Source organism: Leucoraja erinacea, chromosome 15 (assembly GCF_028641065.1).
Source record: "Leucoraja erinacea ecotype New England chromosome 15, Leri_hhj_1, whole genome shotgun sequence".
Lineage (NCBI taxonomy): Eukaryota > Metazoa > Chordata > Chondrichthyes > Rajiformes > Rajidae > Leucoraja > Leucoraja erinaceus.
The window spans coordinates 28,805,966-28,824,476 of NC_073391.1; the positions used below are offsets into that span (position 1 = coordinate 28,805,966).

Consider the following 18,511-nt stretch of genomic DNA (forward strand, 5'->3'; position numbering starts at 1 on the left):
TGTTGTTATACTACCTTCCTCAGGTGTCGCCTCTGGCAACTTGTTCCATGGACCCACCACCCTTAGTTATGATAAGTTTGGCCTCAACACTTTAAAGATGGCTGCCGGATGGTTGGCTGGCTGTGTCCCTAGTAGAGCTCCTATCAATATTGACTCACCTCAGTCTTGTTTTCAATCCACCAGAAGTAAGTGAGAGGTCCAGTGGTACTGGGCAACACCACAGCTGTCAAATTCACCTCCTGGTTGGTGATTGCAACGTAAGGAAGAGTCAAGTGCACATGTTCGATAGGACCTGTTGGGGGCAGCATTGGTGGAGGGTGGGACAGAGAAGAGAAGACAACAAAATTACCAAACTTGTAAAATTATTTCAGTTAAAAAAGGACGTAAAAAGGAAGCCTAGATAGAGTGAATGTGGAGAGAATGTTTTCAGTAGTGGGAAAGTCTAGAACCAGAGGGCACAGCCTCAGAATAAAAGTATACACCTTTAAAGCAGAGATGAGTAAGGAGATGAGGAGGAATTTCTTTAATCAGAGGGTGGTGAATCTGTGGAATTCATTGCCACAGACGGGGCTGTGGAGGCCAAATCATTGGGTATTTTTAAAGCGGCGATTGATAGGTTCTTGATTAGTAAAAGGTGCCGGAGGTTATGGGGAGAGGCAGAAGAATGGGATTGAGAGGGAAAGATAGCTCAGCCACGTTGACCCCACAGATGCTGTCTGACCCCTGAGTTACCCCAAATGGCGGAGCAGATTCGATGGGCTCAATGGCCTAATTCTACACCGATATCATATGTTCTATGAGGTAACTACGCTGGTCAGGCAGCATCTCTGGATAACAGTCCAGAGGTCTGGATAAAAGGTAACGTTTCAGGTCAGGACCCTTCTTCAGACTCTTATGAGTCACTTATTTTCACTACAGCAGTTAGAAATCAATGTAAAACAAAAAGTGCTGGAAGAACTCAGGGGGCCAGACAGCATCTGTGGAGGGAATGGACAGGCAAAGCTTTGGGTCGAAGCCCTTCTTCAAACTGTAGCCAATGTAACCTGATTGAAAGCAATCAGTATATGGGTCACAGTATCTTCCTAGTGTGATGAATGTGCCCAACAAATCAATGTACAAACCATTACAAATGTCAGAGATTAGCGGCAGGTAGGTTAGCCTCTGCTGACTGAGAAAGTAGGCAACGTTGACTAAATCCCAAAACATTAACCTGGCTTTTCTCTCTGTTGAGGTTGTTGCCTGTGCATTATATTTTTATTGGCAGTATGGAGGGGCAATACAAGGAGTTAGATAGACAATAAGCTTTTCCCTGTTGTACCTCACCTACTCTGGTTCAGATGCATGTTAGGGGGTTCGGATCTGCAGTTCCCTCATCGATCACTCCCACCAGACATTAGGCCACAGTTCCTGGCAGTTATTGCTGGTCTGACTCCCACTAGCACTACTCTTGGGCACCGAGACTTCATTACACTTGGTGTGGGACATCTGCGTCCAAGTGCCACCATTGTCACTTCCCTGATTTGGCCCATTCATAATGGTGGGCATGAGACAGAGGAAAAGATTGGTTCCTCTTCATGGATCCAGGGCATGCTCCTCATCTGTCACTGTAGAGCTTGTATGTACCTACTTGGAACCCGATACAACCTACAGCAACAAATTGCATTCACATAGTGGTGGTACAGTGCTGCAGCAGTAGAGTTGCTGCCTTACAGTGCCAGCGACCAAGGTTCGATCCTGACAACAGGTGCTGTCTGTACGGAGTGCATACGTTCTCCCTGTAACCACGTGAGATTTCTCTGGGTGCACTGATTTTCTCCCATATTCCAAACACGTGCAGGTCTGTAGGTTAATCGGCTTCTATAAATAGTCCCTAGTGTGTGGGATAGAACCAGTGTGCGGGTGGTCGTTGGGCTGAAGTGCCTGGTTCCACGGTGTTTCTCTAACATAAACTAAAGTGCACTTTACACCATGCAAAACTTCACAAAGAGAGTTATTAAGCCATTTTTGATACCTGCATCATATGAGGATGTCAGGAAAGATTGGAGAGACTTCGAGAAGGGAGAGGCAGAGAGATTCAGGTAATTTCCAGAACTCAGGCCCTATGTCCGTTGAAGGCGTAGCAACCATTAGTGGGCCTCCCGTCTAACATTCAGCTCTCCCAGAGAAGCCAAGCTTCTGATACATCAGTGCAATCTCCTTCAGGCCTCTGCCACACCCGTCACTGTAAGTCATTGTCCCAGCTTTTCCTCCCTCCCAGCGTTTGTAAGAGACAGTAATTGATTGAAGGATATAGCATGGAAACAGGCCCTTCAGCCCACCAAGTCCACTCCAACCATCGCTCACTCTCTCACACAAGGTCGATGTTATCCCACTCCCATCCATCCAATCCATGCACACCATTTGGGGCAATATTCCAGAGACCAATTAACCTACAAAACCATACATCTTGGGGATGTTGGAGGAAACCGGAGCACTCAGAGAAAAACCCATGCTGTCACAGGGAGAACGTGCAAGCTCCACACAGACAGCACCCGAGGTCAGGATCACACCCTGGTCTCTGGCACTGTGAGGCAGCAGCTCTACCAGCTACACCATCATTAGGGTCGTGGTGAGGAAATAATTGTGTCTGCTCTATGCTGTTTGGCACTGAGTTCTTCCAGAGCTGTCACCAGGAGAACCCTAGAACGATATTACTCTTGGCATTTTAATGAGGAATAATTTGGTGCTTCAAACTCGGGTTGGAATCACTTTAGTGTTGAATATTTACGCCTGTTCAGAGATGTCCATGTCTTGTAATGGGGATTGGATTCAGCCGGGTAATGTGATAACTCAACATTGCCGCATAATAACAAGCCTGTTCTGGGCACCACAACCAAGCAATTTATCCAGCTGGATATAAACACAATCACAATTTTATTTCAGGTGCACACACCACTTTCTATCAAACCCTGTTCAAAATTAAGCGACTGTCAGAGAGAAAACCAAATACAGTAATATTTAATGAAATCCACAGGCTGGAGGCCCATCCAACTCCCAGTGCTTGTCAGGGGCCAACAAATTACTCTGTCGAGTGCAATTTAAACATTAATGCTGCCTCGTTATTCCATTTAACAGTAAGTACTGTGGTGACACAGTGGAGTGCCTAATTACCACCATCCTTCTTTATCTTAAAGCAGGATTCCATGCCCGTCCATGTAATTGCCTACTCCTACAATTAGAAGATATATTTAACTTCTTGGTGCATTATTACCGGGACACACAAACTGAGACTGCATCGCGAGGTTGGAAGTGAAGGACCAGAGTTGATGTGGAGAGGATCCACTAGCGGGAGAGTCTCGGACACAGCCCTCGACTCAGTCTCAGAATAAAAGGACGTACCTTTTGAAAGGAGATGATGAGGAATTTCTTTAGTCAGAGGGTGGTGAAGCTGTGGAAGGGGGCCCTATCCAGTGCGTGGCTGCCCTGCCAGCAGTTGTCTGTCTTTTCACCGTTTTATTTTTATTTTTACTTAGTTAAAGTGTTTTGTTTGGAGGTCTTGACTTTTTTGTGTGGGGGGTGGGGAAAGGGGGAAACTGCCTTTCAGGGTCCCTAGCTGGTCGGAGAGGCAGCTATTCTCCAGGCTGCAGCTCCGACACGTCCTCGCGGCCTACCATCGGGCCTGGAGCGGCGATTCCTGTCGCGGACCGCCCAGAACCTCGGCTTCGGCGGCGGCACAGCGCTGGAGCGCTATCGTGGAGCGGGCGATGCCTTGCCTGGGTCGCCGCGCTGGAGCTCCGGTGAGCTGAGGATCGCTGGGGGAAACATCGCGGAGCTGCGGGACTGTGGAGCGATCAGCTGCGGGCGGCGGCGCTGAACTTTACACCGGGAGCCTGGGATCTTGCGATGAGATCGCCAGTTGTGGAGCTCCATCCGGCGCGGCCTTGTCGGCTTCGGAAGATGCGGCCTCCAGTATGGAGACGGCCGTTCCAGGGTTCCCATGCCGCTGTGAGGACTCTCCCGACGCCAGAGCACCACCACTCGGCGAGAACGGCCAGGAACATCGGGCCTCCGTAGAGGCAACTGTGGAGGCCTCAATAGGCCCGACTATGGGTGAACTGGGGTTGGGGACTGGACTTTGTGCCTACCCTCATGGTGGGAGCCATTGTGGGGGGATGTTCTTTGTGTTTAAGACTCTCATTGGTGTTATGTCTATATTCTTTTTTTGTGTGCTGCAAAATGGCAAATAGCATTTCACTTCATTACACCTCGGTGTATGTGAATGTGACTAATAAAAACCTTTGAATACTTTGAATACTTTGAATTCAATGCCACAGAAGGCTGTGGAGACCAAGTGATTGGATACTTTTCAGGCAGATTCTTGATTAGTACATGTGTCAGGGGTTGTGGGGAGAAGGCTGGAAAATGGATTTGAGAGGGAAAGATAGATCGGCCATGATTGAATGGCGGAGTGGACTTGATGGGCCGAATGGCCTACTTCCGCTCCTATGATTTATGAACATGGCTAGGATTTGGGTGCTTTGGGATTACGAAGAAAAAAAATTGGGTCGTGGGGATACTTTTAACCCCGATTTCCTCCACCCTTGACTTAGCTCACCTCCTCGCCTGTCTCTCCACATAACTATACCAGAAATCTGTCATGCAAGACCTTGCTCCCCTTCTCCAAATTCCCTTCACATCTATCACCCCTGCGTTTGTTGTTGTACAAGGAAGAACTCAATTTAATAAAGTGGTCCAGTGTTTTCCAGAACTCTCCAGGAAGTGCTGCCGACAATTGTAGCGCACTTAATTTTAGTTATTTTAATTTTGTTTTGAGTGATACAGTGCGGAAACAGGCCGTTCAGCCCACCGAGTCCGCACCGACCAGCCATTAAAACCACCCTGCACACAAGGGAGAATTTTACATTTTATACCAAGCCAATTAACCCACAAACCTGTACGTCTTTGGAGTGTGGGAGGAAATCGAAGATCTTGGAGAAAACTCCCACAGGTCACGAGGAGAATGTACAACATTTAACACCCGTAGTCAAGATTAAACCTGAGTCTGTGGCGCTATAAGGCAGTGGCTCTACCACTGCGTCACCATGCGCCCACAGTGTAGATGAACAACCTTAGCGTTCAATTTGCAAGGTCTCTACACCATGAATTGACCTCACTGGGCATTTTGTGTCCGTCAGTGGTATATTTCTAACATTATAATATTGACCTACAATTTACATGCAGGAACAGGATTGCTCGCGTGGACCCCAGGTTGTTCTTCACTTGCGCGATGACACGGTAGATTCCGCCGTGCTTGTAGACGTGCTTGATCCCTCCCTTGACAGAGCTGAGGTTTGCGAAGATCACTGCGGTACCATCACCAAACTCAATCTGGAGCCTGGTCCTTGGAATATCTCCCTGTGTCAAGCAAAAAAACAGGTGGGTTAACAAAGTACCCAATGAAAGTCAGATGAAAAGATGTAAGCCAATGAAAGCCAAAGTTAGATAAACGCAAAGTTCTATTCCAATAGATTGGAAACTGGGTCCAATGGTAAAAAAAATAAGAAATTGTCAGACTGCACTGCCATTATCAGTAGTATTTCCCTTTTCTATAGTGGATACTGCTGCCTAATCCAGGGAATTCTAAAAGGTTAGAGGCAACATTTCAAGAGTCAAGAGTGTTTAATTGTCATATATACTGAAAGTGAAACAATGCAATTCTCACTGGCTGCAGAATGATATGCCTGTAAACACAGTACTCATACATATCGTAATAAACATGACTGAATGATTGATTGATTGATTAAGCGATTCAGTATGGAAACAGGCCTGTTGGCCCACTGAGTCCACAGCAACTACTGATTACACAAGTTCTATGTTATCCCACTTTTGCATCCACTCCCTACATGCTAGGGGCCATTTACTGAAGCCGATTCACCTACATACCCATACCGTTTTGACTTGGATGGGAGCTTCGGGAGTTAGGGTTAGGGTTAGGACTGCTTAAAATGGTGGAATGATGCAGGATCTCCTACTCTACCTGACCAGGCACAGTGTTTATGTGGTTGTTCCAGTCCTTTTTCTGGACTATGGTTGGAGGGATTGGTTGGGTGCTTGGTAATGCCAAGGTAGAATGAGCAGATCCTTAAAAGGTGGCAACTTCAATGTGATACCGTATGGGACAGAGCCTGTTCCACTATCTGAAACGCAGATCTCCCACCTGGAGAACATGGAGAGGTGGGGGGTTTGGGGGGTGGGGGCGATGAGAGTCCCCCCCCCCACCCTGCCCTCCTAACTCCCCTGCCTGACCTTGTAGGCACAGTGTTTATGTGGTTGGCTCCAGTCCATTTTCTGGACTATGGTGATGGGAGGGTATTGGTGCTGGGTGCTTGGTAATGCAAAAAATGTGTGTAAAAATAAATAGCAAAAATCATATGTATGAAAGATACATCAACAGGCGTTGCAGTCACTTCACAGCTCCTGTGTCCCAGGGATGGTTGTCATATGCGTCCGTTTAGCCGTCTTATGCGGGACAGAGACTGTTCAGCACTATACCTCTGATGGCAGAAAATATGTGATGCATGGGTGGTAGGGGTCTTTGATGATGGAGATGGCTCTGCTGATACATCTCTTCCTGTATAAGTCCAGCAGGAAAGGGAGTGGAGCACCAATAATCCTGCTGGCGGTCTTCACAATCCTGTCAAGTTGGTGCCGTTCGTACGCCTTGCAGCTCCCGAACCAGGAAGTGATGCCGTTGGTCAATGTGCTCTCGATTGTCCCCCTAAAAAGTCTGTAGGTGTGTAGTGGGGAGACCTGCTTTACGTACCTTCGGAGAGGGTGTAGTCGCTGCTGGGCTCTCTTGACCAGTGCTGTGAGAGGTGGACGGGGTTTGGGGGGTCCTAGGAACTTCACGGGACCCTTTCCACATCAGCTCCGCGATGTGCAGAGGTGAGTCCCCCCCCCTCCTGAAGTTAACCCCACCTTTAGTTTTTACCACGAGGTTGTTGGCACCAACCTGAGCAGCTCCAACCTCCAACTGTACGCCGATTCCTTGTCACTGGACCCACCACTGTTGTGTCATCAGCCACTTGTTGATCATGTTGTTGAGTCAGCAGTACCATGTTTTCTAAACCGTTGGGAACGTGAGCCAGTGCTCACGGCTATGGTTTTTGATGTCCTACTGCCCACCCTGACTGTCTGCTGCCGTTGCGATAGAAAGTTCAGGACCCAGTTGCATGTGCCAGCATCAACCCCCAATAGCTCCACCAGCTGCTGCGGAATGATTGTATTAAAAGCAGAGCTGAAGTCTATGAAGAGGATCCTGGCATAAGTATTTTTCCGATCTGACAATTGTGGCAATTGTCAGTTTGAGAGCCCATTGTGATTGGTGCAGTGTGAGTGAGATTGTGACATAATCACTGGAAGCTACTGGAAAAAGGGCTGTCTATGAGAAGGCGGATTTGGCTTTTTTTAAAAACTTTAATCATGTATAACTTTTGAAATATAGTATGAAATCTGAAGTGAACCTGATTACGGCGTGGAAGGGAATCAGAACTTGAGGAGCAGTCCCGTCAGATATTAGTACAGTGGCAGCAACCTCGTTACCTTTGGCAACGTCCCGTGATGTCATTTATAAATGAGATCCATTGTGATTGGATGTCTGTGAGATGGCATAATGACATCATCACTGGAAGGTGCTCCAGAGTCTGCCACTGAAAAGCAGTCATTTCTTTTTCAAATTTGGCTTTTTTTAAACTTTAATCATGAATAACTTTTGAAATATAGTATGAAATCTTAAGTGAAGCTGAGTACGGTGTGGGACCAAAATGCAACCAGAACCTGAGGAGCAGCCCCTTCAGATATCGGTAGAGGGGCAGCCAGCTTGAGAGCTCATTGTTACCATTGGCAACGTCTTATTGTGATGTCATTGTGGCAGTCGGCAGCCAGCTTGAGATGCCAGTTTTATCTTTTTTTTAATCTTTAATCATGAAAAACTTTGAAATATAGCATGAAATGTGAAGCAAACTGCCATTTTGCGATCAGCCCTCCCCCCTTTCCTGCCTTGTACCCAAACACCAGGATTGTGGGACCAAAATGCAACCAGAACTTGATGAGCAGCCCCTTCAGATATTGGTAGAGGGGCAGCAACCTTGTTACCATTGGCAAGGTCCCATTGTGATGCCATTGTGGCAGTCGGCAATCAGCTTGAGAGCCCATTGTGATTGATGCACTCTGAGAGGCATTGTGACATCATCACTTGAAGCTTCTGGAAAAAGGGCTGTCTGTGAGAAACGGTTTTTGGCTTTTTTTAAACTTTATTCGTCGACAACTTGTGAAATATAGGAATACATTTTAAGTGAACCTGAGTACGGCGTAGACAGGAAAATGTGTCAGAATATGTAAAAATGTAGATGCTAACGTGTAGCATTTTGAGGAAGATATAAAACAAACAAGGACACACACACACACACAAGATGAGACTTTTATAGGTATAGAGATTGGTGACATTTTGGATTTGAACCCTTCTTCAGACTTACTGAGACTCAGTCTGCACAAGATTCAGATTCAATTTAATTTAATTGTCATTGTCAGTGTACAGTACAGAGACAACGAAATGCATTGAGACAACGAAATGCATTGAGACAACAAGGGTTCTAACCAGGAACGTCACCCATTCTTTTCCTATAAAGATGCTGCTTGACCCACCGAGTTACCCAACACTTTATAACCATATAACCATATAACAATTACAGCATGGAAACAGGCCATCTCGGCCATTTTAGTCCGTGCCGAACACTTATTCTCCCCTAGTCCCATCTACCTGCACTCAGACCATAACCCTCCATTCCTTTCCCGTCCATATACCTATCCAATTTATTTTTAACTGACAAAATCGAACCTGCCTCCACCACTTCCACTGGAAGCTCATTCCACACAGCTACTTTCTCTGAGTAAAGAAGTTCCCCCTCATGTTACCCCTAAACTTCTGTCCCTTAATTCTCAAATCATGTCCTCTTGTTTGAATCTTCCCTACTTTCAATTGAAAAAGCTTATCCACGTCAACTCTGTCTATCCCTCTCATCATTTCAAAGACCTCTATCAAGTCCCCCCTTAACCTTCTGCGCTCCAATGAATAAAGACCTAACTTGTTCAACCTTTCTCTGTAACTTAGTTGCTGAAACCCAGGCAACATTCTAGTAAATCTAAATCTTTATGTCTATCTTCGGTATAAACTAGGGTGTTCTGGTTTCCTCCCACACTCCAAAGACATATATGTTTGCAGGTTAACTGCCTTCGGTAAAGATTGTAAATTGTCCTTAGTGTGTAGAATAGAATAGTGAAGGTGTACGGGTTTCGCTAGTTGGTGCAGACTCAGTGGGCCGAAGGGCTGCTTCCTCGCTTTATCTCTAAACTAAACTAAATAAACTAAACTAAAAGCTTCATACTATCCAAATAATCATGCCATCTCACAGTGACACCTGTATAAATGAACTCCAGACAGTGAAACAGATAATGCTCATATGCAGCAAAGAAGTGCTGGCAGTTGGTAAAGAAATGAAGTCTTATAGAACATGAATTATAAATCAGATGAACAGATAACATGTCACACCAAAGGCTTGAATCTGACAGGCAGACAGCAGTCAAGGGATCTTGGCTTAGTTTTGGCACTGGAGGGCAGGTGGTGAGATGTGACAAATAAAAAAGATGCTTTCATTTAAGATGGAGATGAGGAGGATTTATTTCTTCTGCAGAGTTGGGATGCTTTGATACTCTCTAACCTCGAGAGATGCGGAGGATGAAACGTTGAATGTGTTCAGGCGGGAGCTAGAGAGGGTTTTTTGTGGATTCAAAGGTTGGGAGGGGGGGCAGGAAGGAAGTAGCCAAGGTCAGAGCAGCCATTTAATTATTAGGTGAGAGGGGCAAAGTTTAAAGGAGGTGTGCAGGGCTAGTTTTTTTTTAACTCAGAGGGTGTGGTGAGTGCCAAGGGTGGTGATGGAGGCAGATACAATAGTGGCGTTTGAGCAACTTGTGGTTAGGCACATGGATATGCAATGTTGGAGGGACATGGATTGTTGTAGGCAGATGAGAATTGGTCTGGGCATCATGTACATCACAGACATTGTGGTCTGAAGAGCTTGTTCCTGTGCGGCACTGTTCTATGTTCTATGAATGGCAGGCAGTCTTAAGGGCATGTGGCTTACTCTTTCTTTGACTTGCTACAGGGAAAGATTATTTCTTAATCAATTACCCCTTATAGCCTGCCTTTTTAATGAACTCTTTAGTCTGGTCTGGCCCCCCAGATGGACCTGCATGGGGGCAACTGGCTCCCGGCATGTTGGCATGACCCAGCAAGGTGCAGGAACTGTCCCCACACCAGCAGACGTCTACACTCACAGATTGATTGATTGATTGAAAGATACAGCATGAAACACTGAAGACAGACACAAAATATTGGAGTAACTCAACGGGACGGACAACATTTCTGGATAAAGGAATGGGTGAAGTTTCGGGTCGACTCTTCTTCTGAGACTTCAGAGACTTCTTCTTGTCTGAAGAAGGGTCTTGACCCGAAACGTCACCCGTTCCTTCTATCCAGAGATGCTGCATGTCCTGCTGAGTTACTCCAGTATTTTATATCTACCTTGGGTGTAAACCAGCATCTGCAGTTCCTTCCTACACTCTTCAGCCCACAGAGTTCACGCCGAACATCGATCATCCATTCGCACTAGTTCTATGTTATCCCACGTACTCACCTACTCCCCACACTATTGAGGCAGACAGAACCCACTTGTCTTTGGAATGTGAGAGGAAACCGGAGCACCTGGAGAAAACCCACACGTTCACATGGAGAATGTACAAACTCCATACCGACAGTGCCCGTTGTCAGGATAGAAACCGGGTCCCTGGCGCTGTGAGGCAGCAACTCTACCGTTGCGCCACCGTGCCACCCTGTCCTCTCACTGAACAGAATGGTCGACCAAACTCATCAAGTAATGAACCAGTGCTTGGCTCCACTGGAGTGCAGTCACAAATAAATAATGCACTGCAACTTCAGATCAGTACAATTTCAGCAGATGCAACAGACACCTGCGAGACACCTATTTTAGAATTTGTGACAAATAGTTACATTTTTATTATTTTGTATCAGCAACTTTAACTCTCCTGTGAAGTTCATTCAATGTCAACATCTGAAAGAATTAATTTCATGGTTTTAAAGTTGAGTATTTAGGATGCATCATGCCAGTTCTAATATCCTTTACTATTTAAGTGCACTCACCGCCCTTGTTAATTGCCATCGCATCAGTCACTGCAATGCGACGTTGATTTTTATCTCACTAATCAGAATCTTCTTGAGAAAATCTTCGTAGTCTATTTCCATGTAATATGTTTATCGCTCTCAGATTCAGATTAATTTATTGTCATATATATCAAGATGCAATGAAATTCCTTGTTCACATGATTCACTCAATGATGCAATGTACACTCGGGGGACCACGGTGGCTCAGCGGTAGAGTTGCTGCCTCAGAGTGCCGGAAACCCAGATTCGATGCTGATCAGTACGGAGTTTGTATGGTCTCCCTTTGACCGCGTGGCTTTGCTCCAGATGCTCCGGTTTCCTCCCACACGCACAGGTTTGTAGGTTAATTTAGTTTAGTTCAGTTTAGAGATTCAGCACGGAAGCAGGCCCTTTGGCTTTCCAGCGATTCCCGCACACCAACACCTTCCTGCACACACTAGGGTTAATTTACAATTATACCAAGTCAATTAACCTACAAACCTGTATATGGGAGGAAACTGGGGATTATCCCTATTGTGTAGTATAGTGCTAGTATACAGGGCGATCGTTGGTCAGTGCGGACTCAGTGGGCCAAAGAGCCTGTTTCCACACTGTATCTCTAAAATCTAAAATAAAGCCTAAAGTCTAACAGCAATAAACCAATACCAATGCCAAATGTAATGAGAAAATCCTTGTGGACATGCTCAATCATCTCAGATGTCTACGAAAGTAAACAGTGGTGTGCTTTCTTGATCACTGCATCAGTATTAAGGGACCAGAATAGGTTGCTGTCCATATGAATGCCGAGGAACTTGAAGCTCTCAGCCATATCTATACAGTAATTGTAGAAGGCAACACAGCAGCGCATCATTAGAGTTGCTGCTTTGCAGTGCCAGAGACCCGGGTTTGATCCTGACTACGGGTGCTGTTTGTACTGAGTTTGTACGTTCTCCCTGTGCCACGTGGGTGTTCTCCAGGTGTTCCGGTTTTCTCCCACACACCAAAGACGTGCAGATTTGTAGGCTAATTGTCCCTAGTGTGTAGGATAGAATTACTGGAGGCGTGTTCGCTGAAATAACAATATTGCTCAGCTCAGGGCACTAGAGATGGGTGAGAAAGGCTGATATTACAAAATAATGAAAAATAATAATTGCTGGAAGCACGAGCATAAAACAAGCAGCTGGAGGCTCAGCAGACCAGGCACCAACTGCGTACAGTGAATGAAAGATAGACACAAAAAGCTGGAGTAACTTAGCGGGACAGTCAGCATCTCTGGAGAGAAGGAATGGGTGACGCAGTGAATTCAGCTGAAGAAGGGTCGGAACCCAAAACGTCGCTTGTCCATTTGCTGCCTATCCTGCTGAGTTCCTCTAGCAGTTTGTTTTTTTGCTAAAAGTAATAATTGTCACTAATGCCATTGGTTGCAAAACTACATCTGCGAGGTGTGCTGGCATCTGATCTCTCAACATCCATCACTGCGGTGGCTTCATTGAGAAGGCAGTGAAAAAATTGGCCACATGATAATAAAGAAAAAGCGCTTCCAATTCTTAGATATTAATTTGTTTTTAATGGGGCCATTTGCACGTCCACGCTTGCTCTGGTGCTTTGGAAATGTTCTGTAATCGGTCCCACTCCCCCTCGTACTGCAGAGCCTGCAACAATCATTCTTTTCAAGTCCATGTCTTGTTCCCTTTCCCACCATTAAACATAAGCTGGGCAGTCTCCAGAGGTAGATGGCAGCCTGCTCGTGAATTAGATAATAAGTTGATGGGGCTGATGTGGCTCTGAACTCATCTGCCTGCTGTATGGATCCATAATGCTGGCAATTTGGTCATAAAACTGGCAATGAAAGTAAATTCTTTTTAAAGGCTTTGAAACAGTGAGTTTGTGGGAGGAGATAGAATTATCTTACTTTAGTTTAGTTTAGAGATAAGGCATGGAAACAGACCCTTCAGCCCATCGAGTCTGTGCCTACCAGCGATCCCCATACAGTAGCACATTAGGGACCGTACCCGGACGTGGCGCTGACAGCCAAGAAGCCGAAGCAAAGAAGTTGAAGCCAAAGAACCGAATGGAAATGAGGCCAAAACGGCAATAAACCGAACGAGTCCGAAGACGAAACGCCTATTAACCGAAAGGATGGGATGCCTAAAAGCCAACAAACCGAAAAGCTGCATGGCCTAAAAGCAAACTACCGAATGGCTGCTCTGTCGAAACGCCACCTACCCGAAAGGCGGCGTCGCCTACAGGCCAAAGGACCGCCTGCCGCTCAACAGAAACGTCCAATAACGGACATGACGTTGCCGGGGGGCGGGACTTGTAAGCGATTGGTCCAGACCCCCGCGTCCATCACATCACTGTGAAGGCATGAACATTGTCCCACCGGCTAGGTCACTGTGTGACCGCGGTCTCACCGGCTCTGCCACTGTGTGGAGGCACTCACCGGCTGGGTCACTGTGTGACAACAGCCTGACCGGATGGGTCACTGTATTACAGCAGCCTGACCGGGCAATATCTCTGGAGAGAAGGAATGGGTGGCGTTTCGGGTCCAGACCTTTCAGACGCACTCTGAAGAATGGTCTCCGCACGAAACGCCACCCATTCCTTCTCTCCAGAGATGCTGCCTGTTTTGAGCGTGGGTACTTGGGTGCATTCCGCAAGCACCGAGATGGTAATAAATAAATCGTCTCTCCCCACGGCCAGGGTGAATCACCCAGTGTGGGTGTCAAAGTCCAGGGGTCGGAGGGGGGGGGGAAATCACCCTGGTGTGGAGGTTGGGGTCCGATGGTGGTGCATAGCGGTCAGTGACTGCGGGATGCTTTGGAACGTTTCCAAAGCACCAGAGTAAGTGTGGACGTGCAAATGGCCCCATTAAAAACAAATTTATATCTAAGAATTGGAAGCGCTTTTTCTTTATTTTCATGTGGCCAATTTTTTGGAGACGGAGGAGAGAAGGGGGAGAGAAGGGGAGAGAGAGAAGGGGGGGGGGGGGGCGGGAGAGAGAGAAGGGGAGAGAGAGAGGGGGAGAGAGAGAGAGAGAGAGAGGAGGGAGAGAGAGAAGGAGAGAGAGAGAGGGGGGGGGAGGGAGGAGGGGAAGAGAGAGGAGAGAGAGAAGAGTGGAGAGAGAGGGGGAATGAGAGAGAGATGGAGGAGAGTGAGAGAGAGTGTTTGGGAAAGAGAGAGAGAGAGAGGAAGGGAGAGAGAGAAGAGGGGGAGAAGAGAAGGGGGAGAGAGGGGGGGCGAGAGATGAGGGAGAGAGAAGGGAGAGAGAGGGGGGGAGGGAGGAGGGGAAGAGAGAGAAGAGTGGAGAGAGAGAGGAGGAGAGAGAAGAGGGGAGAGAGAAGGGGGGAGAGAGAAGGGAGAGAGAGAAGGGGGAGAGAGGGAGAGAGAGAAGAGGGGAGAGAGAAGGGGGAGATGGGAGCGTGGGGTTCATTTTCCCACACAAGCCATAGATGACTGGGCAATCTCTACCCAAGCACCAAGTTGAAAGCGGCCGAAGATGCGCACCGCTCGGGACAGCCCCCACTCTCCCACGGCCACCCTCCGCGGGCTGCGGGGCGGGTGGAACAGTGATGTGGTGGACGCGGGGGTCTGGATCATTCGCTGACAAATCAGCCCCCCGGCAACGTCATGTCCATTATTGGACGTTTCTGTTGAGCGGCAGTCGTTTCGTCGGCCTGTAGACAAAGCCGCCTTTCAGGCAGTTGCCGTTTCGACAGAGCGGCCATTTGGTAAGTTTGCTTGTAGGCCACGCAGCTTTTCGGTTTGTTGGCTTTTTGGCGTCCCACCCTTTCGGTTAGTTTCCATTTAGGCGTCCCATCCTTTCGGTCAGTAGGCTTTTCGTCTTCGGACTCTTTCGCGTTTATTGGCATTTCGGACTCGTTTCCATTCGATTCTTTGGCTTCGACTTCTTTGCTTCGGCCTCTCGTCCGTCAGCGCCACGTCCGCACACGCTAGGGACACTTTACAACTTTACCAAGCCAATTAGCCTACAAACCTGTACATCTTCAGAGTGTGGGTAAAAATCAGAGCTCCCGGAGAAAACCCATGGAGATCACGGGGTGAATGTACAAACTCCGTACAGACAGCATCCATAGTCAGGATCAAACCCTGGCGTTTATCATTCATCATATTGGTCGGTACGGTAGGCGGCGCGACTTTCGTCAGCATGGCCTCTGCAGCCCGTCTGCGTTTTTATTATTTTTTGTCTATGTTTTTATGTAGTTTTTGTTATTTTTTGTTGGGGTGTGTGTGTGGGGGGGTGGGAGAGAGGGTGTAACTTTTAAATCTCTCCATGCACGGGAGACCCGACCTTTTCTTTGTCGGGTCTCCGTTGTCGTTGGGGCTGCAACGAGGAGCGGCGTCCAACAGGAAGACCGGGGGTTCTGGTGCCGGGGGCTCTGGTGCCGACTACTCACCTCACCGTCGTGGAGCTGGCCGAGTCCAGAGCCGGTGGAGCGGTGGTGGAGCGCTGCTGCTGCTGCGGCCCGACCTCCGGAGATTCCGAAGCTGCAACTGCGGGTCTGGCGGACCGCGGCACCGGGAGACCGCTTTTCAGGGCTCCCTCAACGGCGACTTCTCCCGCCCAAGTTGCGGGGTTGAAGAGCCCTTGGAGCGGGGTCTTACAGCACCGCCCCGCGCGGCTTGGAATGGCTGTGGGACTCTGCGAGCGCACGCCGGGGGCTCTAACATCAAGAACCCGGTGTGCGACCTTGCATCACCCGGCGTGGCTTTAATGGCCGCGGGACAATCGCCATCGCCAGCCGGGGGCTTTGACTTTGACTCTGACATCGGGGGGGGGGGGGGGGAGTGCAGTGGAGAGATAATTTTTTTGGCCTTCCATCACAGCAATGTGATGGATGTTTATGTAAATTATGTTGTGTCCTGGGTCTATTTGTTTGTAATGTATGGCTGCCGAAACGTCATTTCGTTTGGACCTCAAGGGTTCCAAATGACAAATAAATTGTATCTTGCATCTTGTCTCTGGCGCTGTAAAGGCAAGAAATCTACCACTGCACCACCATGCCGTCCCAGAAAAGGGGAATCTAGAAACAAAAACAAAAGCGGAAAAAGACCATAAAAACAGGACTGTTTATACTTGGCCTTCTCATGGAGTCATACAGCACGGAAACAGGCCCTTTGGCCCAACTTGCTTGTGCCGACCAAGATGCCCCATCTACACTAGTCCCACCTGCCCACATTTGGCCCATCTCCCTCCAAACCTTTCCTACCTGTCCAAATGTTTTTTTAATATCCATGTATCAGTCCAAATGCCTTCTGAAGAAGCGGAGTAAATTTTTAATCACGAGAGAGATAATTGTGGCTCCTCAAATTGAGTAGGCTAAAATTAATTTGCAGCATGTCTCAAAGATTGCGGGGCACATACTAATACAAATCTTTATACCTACATCTATCTAGTTGGAGTAAATCTGGGCAATTATTGCAAATTAAGCCCATAGGACAGAAATAGCAACTGATATGAAGTAATTTTAAAATTAGAATAAATGCTGAGGTTGCAAAAGATGATACATTCTAACAATTTTTTCATCATTTGTTTAGTCAACGTGAATTCTCAGAACACATTCTCACTTTGACTTTCACCTTTCTTTACATACTTGGAAATATTGTCTCATAAGATCATAAGGCACAGGAGCAGAATTAGACCATTCGACCCTGATTTCTATTAATCTGCATACCCTCCCCTCTTTCCCTCCTCCCCCACACTAGTCATCCTACCAGTTCCACTGTTCACATCGCAGTATCCCTCTTGTTATCACACTTTCCCCAACCAACAATGGGCCATTATGGGCTCCACCCTTCCTGGGGTCATCCGTTGCTGGCTCTATTTATTCCGGCCTTTTCTTGTCTCCCGTTTATTTCCACCTCCCCCTCCCCCAACCCCCCACTATCTCTACTTTCAATCTGAAGAAGGGTTCTGACCCAAAACGTCCTCTCCAAAAATGCTGAGTTACTCCAGCATTTTGTGTCTATCTTCAGTATAAACCAACATCTGCAATTCCTTCCTACACACTTCATGTTCATAAGTTCTAGGAGCAGAATTAGGCCATTCGTCCCATTTGCCTTTCAATCATGATTTATCTCTCCCTCTCAACCCCATTCTGCTGCTGAATTCTCCCCATAACCTCTGACACCCGTACTAATCAAGAATCTATCAATCTCCGCCTTGAAAATATCCAAAGACTTCCACAGCCGTCTGTGGCAATGAATTCCACAGATTCACCACATGAAAGTACAAATTGTACTTGAAAGTGAATGACTGCACTCTGGTAGTGCAGCACACCTTTAGTATTGCACTGAAGCACCAGTGTATATTTTAACTTCAGATCTTTGATGCAGGACTAGAACACACAATCTTCAGATGCAGAAGAAAGACTGCTACGATTAGATTTGTGACTGATGCATTTCCTCCTGCAGAATGAAATTGCATAAAACCCTTAACACTGTTGCTTGGAATCATAATAGTATTTCAGCTCCTGCTGCAAAATCTAATTGTAGATTCCTGTCGTCTATCACTACACGCTGTGAGCAACATTGAACCTACAAAATAAAATACAACAGCCTCCAGGAGCACCAGTATTTTACATAATAACTCATAGTGTACGGAGAATGTAACAGACCTTGGCATGCAGATGATACCATACAACTGCATAATGTTTAGTTATAGGCTCATGAGTTATAGAAGAATTAAGAAGAATTCAGTCCATTGAGTCTACTCTGCCATACAATCATGGCTAATCTATCATTCCCTCTCAACCCCATTCTCCTGCCTTTTCCCCAGAACCTTTGACATCCTTATTAATCAAGAATCTGTCAATCTTTGTTTTAAAAATACCCAATGACTTGCCTCCACAGCAGTCTGTGGCAATGAATCCCACAGATTCACCACCCTCTTGCTAAAGGAATTCTTCCTCATCTCCTTTCCAAAGGTACATCCTTTCATTCTGGGTCTGTGCCCTCTCCCACTAGTGGAAACATCCTCTCCACATCCACTCTATCCGGGCGATTCACTATTTGCTAAGTTTCAATGAGGTCTCCCCTCATCCTTCTAAACACCAGCAAGTACAAGCCCAGGGCCTTCAAACACTCACCATATGTTAACCCAGTCATGCCTGGGGTCATTCTTGTAAATCTCCTCTCCAATGCCAGCACATATATCCTCAGATATGGGAGCCCAAAACTGCCCACAATGCATGTCTTGCAAAGCCCCGAGCCTCCTAGCTCCTCCACTTCTCTTTA

The 18,511-nt window shown here is 47.0% G+C and overlaps 1 protein-coding gene across 6 annotated transcripts in view; it reads right to left on the reverse strand.

Moving 5' to 3' along the window:
- Positions 1 to 18,511, reverse strand: part of LOC129704093 (VPS10 domain-containing receptor SorCS1-like) — a 678,236-nt gene that overhangs the window by 48,009 nt on the left and 611,716 nt on the right. For all 6 annotated transcript variants that reach the window (XR_008724683.1, XM_055646979.1, XM_055646982.1 and 3 more), the window contains exons 19-20: positions 5,208 to 5,394; positions 159 to 292 (exon numbers count right to left, since the gene is read on the reverse strand). Coding sequence is in view for 5 of the 6 variants with exons in the window: in XM_055646979.1 (XP_055502954.1) it covers positions 159 to 292; positions 5,208 to 5,394 (321 nt within the window). In the remaining variant the exon portion in view is untranslated. The remainder of the gene's footprint in view (positions 1 to 158; positions 293 to 5,207; positions 5,395 to 18,511) is intronic.